The following is a 9,871-nucleotide window of genomic DNA, read 5'->3' on the forward strand; positions in this document are numbered from 1 at the left end:
GCACCAGTGTCAATGAGTACAAAAGCAGGTATATCAAATAACAGAAACATACCCGCTATGAACTTCTCATTCTCATCCACTGCTTGATCATGCCTCAAGGAAAACACCTGACTGGAGGTACGAGGTTTCAGATTAGAACCTCCTGTCGACTGTCCCTGTTGTCTCTGGTGCACTGAAGTCTGAGAACCAGAACCGGAACAAGCTCCCCCGGCCTGTGGACAATCTTTATTCAGATGGCCAATCTCCTCGCAACGGAAGCATGCCCCTGAAACCTTCCGGCACCTGTTAGCAGGATGACTCCCACCACAATGTCTGCAAGGGCCCTGATTCTTCCTGCCAAAGCGCATTACATCTCCTGATCCTGAGGAAGAAGTAGAACCAGACTTCTTGAACGACTGAGCACGGGGAACCAAGGAACTCGCGTGTCTAGACGAAAAGAAAGATCTGTTACGGCGGATACTGTCCTCTGCCTGGTGACATTGGCTCACTAATCCCTCGTAAGTCATGTCATCTCCCACAACAACTCGGTCGTGGATCTCCGGATTGAGACCCTGGAGGAACAGATTATACTTCGCCTCTGTGCTATCAGAAATCTGGGGGAAATAGAGCAGCAACTCAAAGAACTTCTCTGGTACTCGTCGATCGACATTGATCCTTGCCTCAAACTCAGCAACTCGCTTGCCTTCTCCTGTCGGAGAACAGGAGAAAAATACAGCTTATGAAAGATGTGCGGAACTTTTCCCAAGTAGCTACTCCTCGAGTCGCAATAAAGGGTGAAGATGCAGAACTCCTCGACTAGAACGGACGGTCCGATCTACATGACTGGCCACGTGGCGTGATCTTGTTGACATCTGTCCGCAAGCAGATCGGACGCTCCTATCTCCGCCACGTGCAGTTCCAACTTGCCACATCACAGGGAGAGATCGGACGCTCCGTTCCGAGATTGGACGCTCCGATCTTTTCCGAGCTCAATTGCAATTTTAGTCCCTTAATCAATTTTTTAATCACATTTAAGTTCTTAATCTTGTAAAATAGAACCAGGCTACTACACCTTCTCTCTTCGCATGATCTTTTTTTCATATTTTTTTTTCTTCTTCATACCTTGACTTATTCGTTCTTTTTTCTTCTGCTCCATTGGGAGACATATTTTTTTTTTTCTTTTCAAGGTAGATCTTACTCCTGTCTTTCTTTCTTTTTTTTTTTCACGCACCGAATTCCTTGATAATGAAATCAACAGTAGATAGACTACAACAATCACAATGCAACACATCATACTCCCTTCAAAGGTGTGAATTAAAATATCATATTTAGGCTCAATAGGAAGGTTGATATGCTAGCCAAAGAATGTCGAATGGGGTCTAAAAATATGACAAGCATACACCATTCTTTTCAATTAAGCTCAAAGGGGACACTATGGATAAATTTTATTTACATGGTAGACTCGAAAGGCTCAACAAATCAAAAATCGCCTATATCACTTTCATGTTCGCTCGCAGTCTAGATTTACTCCTCAAAGAATATGTAGTTAAGTTTTGGCACGCACTAGCGACTTTCTAAAACTACCACAATATGCAATCTTGTAACAAACATTGCATAGACTGATCAGTCGAAAGTCTTTAAGCATCAAATTGGTGGTTGTTTCTTCGATAAAACAACAATCGTCTGATCCATCATTCGCTAAAACAAGTAACAATCGTCTGATCCATCATTCTCATGTCCAGCTCAAATAAATAGTCGTCCAAGTCCGTTGTTCTAAATGCCCAGCCATATTTGCAGACAGAAGGAAATCATAAATTTCAATGCATAAATTAACACAGAAGTTCATGAGATAAACTACTTTATCTCACTGGATCTAGGAGGAGACAACAAAAGATAAAAGTTTGCCAGAAACAACGCTGACGTGAAACTCTCACTAGATGCTATAGAGTTCTTGATTCAATGTAAATGCTCTTCTCAGTGTAAACTTTAATAACCTGTTAAGTTGGGATGAAGATTTTAGAACCAATCCCATAAATAATAAAAACATAGAGACGACACTTGATTGAAAGACAGTGCATCTCCAGTCAAACGCTTCTAGTAACAGAATATATATTCACAAAGTGTTTCTCTCAACCCCGACCATCTACATCAAAACCAGCTCCTGTCCAACCAGGCGCAGCATGACCTCTACCTTTCTGTATAGCTCCAATTCCTCTTACTCTTCCTTGAATCATACCTTTCTTCTTCCCTCTTCCCTCTACATCACTAGAAGGCTGTTGGTTTTGGACATTTACATGGGAGTTACCAGCATAATCTTTATTGGATGTACTACCCTCCGATCCACTGATTGGCTCTGATGTGGCTGGAACTGCAGAACCAACTTGAGTTGTAATAATCTGAGCTGGTGCTTGATTCCCATCCTACATATTATTATTAAAACTAACGTCAAAAGATTATTTACAGTTATACTCCTGAAAAACTATGAAACTGATGCATCACTGAGTCACGTAATCAATGAAAAAATAATTTGTACGTTAAATATGGAAAAACCAGTGATTATAATTACAATAATGAACACAATAAAATCTTCATAATTTATACAAAGAATTTCGAAAATGCAATTGCAATTGCAATTGTTGATGGCATCAAAAAAACCATATGAATATTTTCATCAAAAACTAATTATGCATCAGAAATGCAAATCAGTGCAAAAAAAAATGAACATCCATGTCATATTTCCTAAATAACACTATATGCCCAACAAAATCCATATGATACTTTTCAAATAATACTACAACCCCACCAAAATTTTTAATTAATCCCCATGTGCCTTTTAGGCTTAATTTCTTATCTCACTTCTCAGTAAGGTAACAGAATAACTTCTATGGTCGCTTTTCTACTCACGTTCTGCTATATTAACTCAAAGTATATCTAATCTAGTTCATCATTTAATACAAAAGAACTGTAACATTGTAATCAAAAAATTCCTACCGAACCAACAATGGAGAACAGAAGATAAAATGAAGAAGCAGAAATATGATGGCATATGTTAATAATATCTTTCCCAGAATTGCATCTGAACAAGGATTTTGTTCCCCTCCCTAGCAAAAACTAGTGTCAACACTCGAACAAATTAACAGAATGAACTAGTTTCTCTCATCCCTTCACATCTAATTTTCTCCCCTTGTCCCTCTTCCACGTGCATTGTAACTAACTTTGGGCTCCTAACTTGGGCCTTGATCCTTCTCTTGTTATGTCTTGTAAACTAAGCCTCCTTCCTGGGCTGCGGGGCTCACCTATGCTCTTTCGAGTAAATGGGTCCACTTCTGTTGTAGTTTCTCTGACATGTAAGCAGTTAAAATGAACAATAGGTCTAATTATTATGTTAATTGAATATGAATGTAAAATCATAGAGATATTTCATTCCATAAATCTTTATGAGATCTTTTTCTGCAATCAGTTTTGTGTTTTGCCAATTCTATTTCATCAGCTGTCATGTACAAACTAAACATCAAACTTTGTAGGGAATTATATATTACTGTTCCTTCTCACAAAGTACTCACAGATAATGTGCAGGATCCCACAAAAAATACATATAGATAGCCAAGACACATACAAATCACGAAAATTCTACAGGACGCAGACAAGAATCTTACATGGAAAACATGAGTAGAAGATCTGCTTGGGTTCAAAGCCTCCAGCCTGCGCTTCAATTCCTCCAGTCTGGTGAACTGGGCATTACTGCTCTCCTGAACCTGAAAGAATTATTGTTTCTCACACAAAAATAAAAATAAAATACAAATGTAAGAATAAATGGTCTCTGTATTTATATGCACCAGATTATTCAAATCTTCACAAAGCTTCTGTTTCATAGCTTCCTCATCCTGCACAGTTTTTGCTGCTGCTTCCCAGACCTAGTGATAAAAGGAGTATTTCTTCCACCAGTCAGTTCATGTGCATGCATACTATGATCACAAGAGAAAGAGAGAGAGATAGAGAGATAGATTTACCAGTTTTGCTTGTTCTTCTTTCAGCTTAGCAGCACGAACTCTCTCTGTAGACATTTCAATTTTCTTTCGCATGTGTTCAAGCGCTGATAATGTGAAACAAAAGGAATCAATAATAAGCAAATCAATGGAATCTATTCAATTGCCACATAATGCTCTACCAGCTTTCTTTGGCCCAGAAGTTAGCTTCATTTCCATGTTGAGATTTGCTAGTTCCCGTTCAACATCACGAATCTTCGAATAATTCTCGTCAATGTATCTGATACCCCAAAATTTTCCAAATATATGAAACAATATTTTAGTAATCCAGGTAAGCCATACACCTTATAATAAAATCTGATGTCTTGTCAACAAAGAAGCGGGAATTTCAACCAGTTTCCAGGATAGGCCAATTGATCATAGTCATAGAGGAATGAACGTTTCCAAATTTTGGAGGTATTACTTCTACATTTAATCGTTGTCAAACATAAATTAATGAAAGTTTCCAAAATTTGAACGTTTTACATTAACGTTTAATGATTGTCAAACATATATTCTGATATCTGGTGAGATGATGCATTGAAACATAAGAGAACAGCAAGCATAAAATGTATTCGTATAAATCTGCTACTGTGCAGCAATAGTAGAGGCATATATAAGGTTGGTCCTTCAGAAAGCTGTATTTAATGTTGGCTTTTTTGCATCCTCCGGTTTCATAAAGATATTTGAAAGGAGCACCTACTATAGTATTACCAGATGTTAAAAATCTAATTGACAAGTTCCAGTAGAATGTTGTACAGGAAAAATGAAAAATGAAAAATGAATTCCCCACCCTGACTGATGAAAAAGAATCTTCTTTGTCCAAAGACATACTTCGAAGTTCGAAGGACCTTTTAGATTACACGATAAAGGATAAAACATATCCGCATCTTGCATAGACGTAACTGAAAATGGAAATCATTTACTCCAACAATTCATTTCAGCAGTCAAATCATGGAAGTTGGTGTCAAACTTCTGCATGGTATAATAACATCATCGGTGATCTCATTTAATTTGTCAATAGTGGCATTGCATGTCGAGGGTCTTTCCATTTAAGTTATGATCCGGTAAGCACGGAAGCACCTATTCAATGGTTTGAAGATAGATATAAAAACTCTAACCAAAGTATCTTTTATGATCAAGAACATGCCTTGGTTGCTAGGATCTGCAGAAGCCGTGCTTATTTTTCGCACCCTGTATGTTTTCATCCTTGCACTTGATGTCTTTTCCAATCAATACAACTTAAACTGAACAAATTATCTGATATAAAGTATCTAACAGACAGACATTAGCTTCCGATTTAACCGTTTCCTTGTGTATACAGTTTTATCTCAATTTAAATGATTTTTTACCAATTACTAAAATGCACAGGAATATCAGAGAACAAAACAATACGTCCAAACAAAAAGATCAGGAAGTAAATTTTCATGTATGTTTGCTATCCTGTTTTTCAATCATATATAGTAGAATTTAATTAACAATTCTGACTGGTCTCTGAAACCCAGAACAGATATATATTTAAAAAAAAAAAAAACAAGAAGAAGAAACAGAAAGTCAACTTACTTCCTCAATTGAAGCTGTTCTTGCTCAATCACCTAAAATTAAATAGAAACACAAACTCAAACATAAAAAATCAGTACATTATGTCCACGGTTTCATACCAATTAAAAAATCTACTACACCATAAATCAAAATTTTGGGAGCGGAATTGAATGTGTGATTGAAATAGCGAAAAACCTTCTCTGTGTAGGCGATGACCGGAGATTCTCGGGCGAGTCCATCTGGCCCGATCTCCGGCAGCAACAAGGAACCCGCATTGTTGTTCATGTTTGTAGCCATAGATATAAATCCGATGGATCAAGTACACATCCTCGTTCGCCGCCTCTAGATTCAGAACGCTCTTCAGTCTTGTAATTATCTGATGGAAACCGAGGCCGAAAACTGATCAGTTGGATTATTTTTATCAATGTGTAAATCTTTCTAAGTTAAAATTTATAAATTTTTAACAGTAAAAAAAATATTATAACAATATATTTTTATGCTAAACATATTATAATAAAATAAATTCATTTCAATCCAATAATATTATACACTTAAATTTTGAATAAAATATTAATTATTTAATATAAAAATATAATTATATATTATTAATATTACATATATTTTTTATATTTACATATATACATGTATATTTTAAATTTATATATATACTTTGGCAGGCAGGTCCGGGGTTGGTTTGGCCAAATTTGGTATCCACCCCGGACCCGTTTGTCAACCCGCTTAGCCGGGTTTAGACCCGTTCCATCGGGACGGGTTTAATACGGGGTCGGGTTTAGACCCGATCCATTGTCATCTCTACCCACTTGGTACAAGAATGAGATTATTAAATGACTTATTATAAGTTGATTGATAAGTGGTTCCGTTTGGTACAAAAATGAGATTATTAAATGACTTATTATAAGTTGAATGATAAGTGGCGGGCTAATTGCATTCACACCCCCTGTGAAAAGTCTAAAAGGCATAAAACCCCCTGTGTAAAATTAATAGCATGTTAGACCTTATGTTTTAAAAAAATTAGCATAAAAACCCCTATGAGAGGGTATAAATGTGTCCGAGTTTTTATAACATAGGGGTGAAATGTGCTACATTTTAAAAAACTGAGGGATGCATTAGCCTATTAATATTTCTTAAGGGGTTTTATGCTTTTTAGACTTTTCACAGAGGGTGTGAATGCAATTAGCCCGATAAGTGGCTGATAAGGAAAGATGTATAGTGTATTTGATAGTTAATATTATGTTTGGTATGTGTTTGTACTATAAATTAATTTGACTCATTAATTCATCACTTAATCTATTTAGCATTTTAACGATGGAACTTGGTGAATTAAGGCTCAAGAAGGCTGCAGGAACTGCAATGAAATTGGTCAACAACCTGGGTAGTCGAGGAACCAACTCGGAAAAGAAAGTGGAATGAGATAAGGAAGATCAAGTCAAAGAAGTTACATGTTAGTGAGGTAGTTAGCATGGTTGTTAGTGTTTTAGTTAGTGGGTTAGTAGTGGATGTAGACAGTTGTTGTAGGAACTCACTCGGAGAACTAAAGTTTAAAAAGATATAATCAATCCAAAATCACGATCTCCAAAAAATCAACAACTCATCATCAACAAAACAGAGAAAATCTCTGCAACTTCAAATTTCAAGCTTCAAATTTCTACTTTTATTTTTAGTTCAATCACTTTAGTTCTATTTTTTCGGCATTACTCTAGTTCCTTCAGCTTTCAAACTTGATATTTCAACTTTTCGTCGTTGTAAAAATGTTGTTTTCAACTTTGATGAGTGCATTTTATGTGCATTATTTTGTGATAGGTTTATATCTATTTTATGTGCATTCATATTGTTTTTATATTTTTTATTGCATGCTTGTGTATTTCATTCCTCGGGTTGATTTTGTGGGAAAATGGATTTTTGAAGAGTGAATTACGGAGCAGCTTTGTTTGAAAAATCAAATTTAAATTTAAAAGATCTAAATCCGATTTTTTACCGTTCAGAATGAAATTCAAGATGTTTTGAAGCTGCTGTCCAAATTTTAGCTCGATCCGACAGCTAGAACTCCGGATATGAATTTTTCAAAATCGTCGCTCGCAACAGAAATTGTGTAGCGCGAGCGAGATTTGAACTCGCCCGCGCGCGAGTAACAATTCCAGAATATTGCTTAATTTTGCGTGCTCGAGCGAGATCTATACCAGCTCGAGCGCGAATTCGAAAGAATTTTGAGTCCGGAAAATTACTTGTTGCGTAGGAAATTAATTGGTACGGGATCCGAACACTATAAATAGAAGATATATCATATTTTTGGGGGTTTCGAAGTTCCAGAACGGAGACAACACAAGGGAGGAGGCTACAAGGCTTGGGAGAGAAGATTTCTCTTTTCTTTTCTTCTTCTTTTTATTTTTGAATTATTGTTTTCAATTATTGAGTAGTTTTTCTTCAACCAAGACGCCGTGATTGAGCCGAACAAATTTATGTAAAAAACTTGGATGTTTGTTTGGGATTTTTCAGACTTGATTTTATTTTATTGATTGTTAGATTTATATTTGTCTTGTGAATAGCCTGATCAACTGTTTGCTTGCATGTTAATCGATTCCAAGTCGACAGAGGAGGGATTGATTTTGATCACTTTAATAATCAACACATGGTAAAACCGACTAGAAATAGAATTCGGTTTCAGTGTGCGGTTTAGGTGTAAACTGAATTTTCACAAATATTTAATGCATTCAAATTTGATTAGAATTGGGGGGGGGGGGGTAGGGCTTTGATGAGTGCATTTTATGTGCATTATTTCGTGATAGGTTTATATCTATTTTGTGTGCATTCATATTGTTTTTATGTGTTTTAGTGCATGCTTGTGTATTTCATTCCTCGGGTTGATTTTGTAGGAAAATGGATTTTTGAAGAGTGAATTACGGAGCAGCTTTGTTCGAAAATCAAATTTAAATTTAAAAGATCTAAATCCAATTTTTACCGTTCAGAATGAAATTCAAGATGTTTTGAAGCTGCTGTCCAAATTTCAGCTCGATCCGACAGCTAGAACTCCGGATATGAATTTTTCAAAATCGTCGCTCGCATTGATGAGTGCATTTTATGTGCATTATTTCGTGATAGGTTTATATCTATTTTGTGTGCATTCATATTGTTTTTATGTGTTTTTATGTGTTTTAGTGCATGCTTGTGTATTTCATTCCTCGGGTTGATTTTGTAGGAAAATGGCTTTTTGAAGAGTGAATTACGGAGCAGCTTTGTTCGAAAAATCAAATTTAAATTTAAAAGATCTAAATCCTATTTTTACCGTTCAGAATGAAATTCAAGATGTTTTGAAGCTGCTGTCCAAATTTCAGCTCGATCCGACAGCTAGAACTCCGGATATGAATTTTTCAAAATCGTCGCTCGCAGCATAAATTGTGTGGCGCGAGCGAGATTTGAACTCGCCTGCGCGCGAGTAACAATTCCAGAATATTGCTTAATTTTGCGCGCTCGAGCGAGATTTCTACTCGCTTGAGCGCGAATTCGGAAGAATTTTGAGTCCGGAAAATTACTTGTTGCGTAGGAAATTAATTGGTACGGGATCCGGACACTATAAATAGAAGATATATCATATTTTTGGGGGTTTCGAAGTTCCAGAACGGAGACAACACAAGGGAGGAGGCTACAAGGCTTGGGAGAGAAGATTTCTCTTTTCTTTTCTTTTTCTTTTTATTTTTGAATTATTGTTTTCAATTATTGAGTAGTTTTTCTTCAACCAAGACGCCGTGATTGAGCCGAACAAATTTATGTAAAAAACTTGGATGTTTGTTTGGGATTTTTCAGACTTGATTTTATTTTAATGATTGTTAAATTTATATTTGTCTTGTGAATAGCCTGATCAATTGTTTGCTTGCATGTTAATCGATTCCAAATCGACAGAGGAGAGATTGATTTTGATCAGTTTAATAATCAACACATGGTAAAACCGACTAGAAATAGAATTCGGTTTCAGTGTGCGGTTTAGGTGTAAACTGAATTTTCACAAATACTTAATGCATTCAAATTTGATTAGAATTGGGGGGGGGGGGGGAGGGCTTTGATGAGTGCATTTTATGTGCATTATTTCGTGATAGGTTTATATCTATTTTATGTGCATTCATATTGTTTTTATGTGTTTTAGTGCATGCTAGTGTATTTTATTCCTCGGGTTGATTTTGTAGGAAAATGGATTTTTGAAGAGTTAATTACGGAGCAGCTTTGTTCGAAAAATCAAATTTAAATTTAAAAGATCTAAATCCGATTTTTACGTTCAGAAAGAAATTCAAGATGTTTTGAAGTTGCTGTCCAAA

At 36.1% G+C, this 9,871-nt stretch overlaps 1 protein-coding gene across 1 annotated transcript; it reads right to left on the reverse strand.

Annotated features, from left to right (window-relative positions):
- Positions 1-1,868: 1,868 nt before the first annotated feature.
- On the reverse strand, positions 1,869-5,938 carry LOC140864747 (uncharacterized). Its single transcript, XM_073269090.1, has 7 exons — positions 5,742-5,938; positions 5,568-5,599; positions 4,148-4,245; positions 3,990-4,072; positions 3,816-3,893; positions 3,636-3,734; positions 1,869-2,399 (listed from the first exon to the last, which is right to left on the reverse strand). Exons 1-7 carry the CDS (start codon positions 5,841-5,843, stop codon positions 2,109-2,111), a joined length of 783 nt encoding a protein of 260 aa, XP_073125191.1. The 5' UTR covers positions 5,844-5,938; the 3' UTR covers positions 1,869-2,108.
- Positions 5,939-9,871: the final 3,933 nt, after the last annotated feature.

The sequence above is a fragment of the Henckelia pumila genome, chromosome 4 (assembly GCF_033568475.1).
Source record: "Henckelia pumila isolate YLH828 chromosome 4, ASM3356847v2, whole genome shotgun sequence".
In the NCBI taxonomy this organism is placed as follows: domain Eukaryota; kingdom Viridiplantae; phylum Streptophyta; class Magnoliopsida; order Lamiales; family Gesneriaceae; genus Henckelia; species Henckelia pumila.

Excerpts from the sequence above, each read along its gene's own strand:
- LOC140864747 (XM_073269090.1), bottom strand. The coding sequence starts at position 5,843 with ATGGCTACAAACATGAACAACAATGCGGGTTCCTTGTTGCTGCCGGAG. Across the intron at positions 4,073-4,147 it reads TTCTGGGCCAAAGAAAGCTG|CGCTTGAACACATGCGAAAG; the intron begins GTAGAGCATTAT and ends TCACATTATCAG. Across the intron at positions 3,735-3,815 it reads GTGAAGATTTGAATAATCTG|GTTCAGGAGAGCAGTAATGC; the intron begins GTGCATATAAAT and ends TAATTCTTTCAG.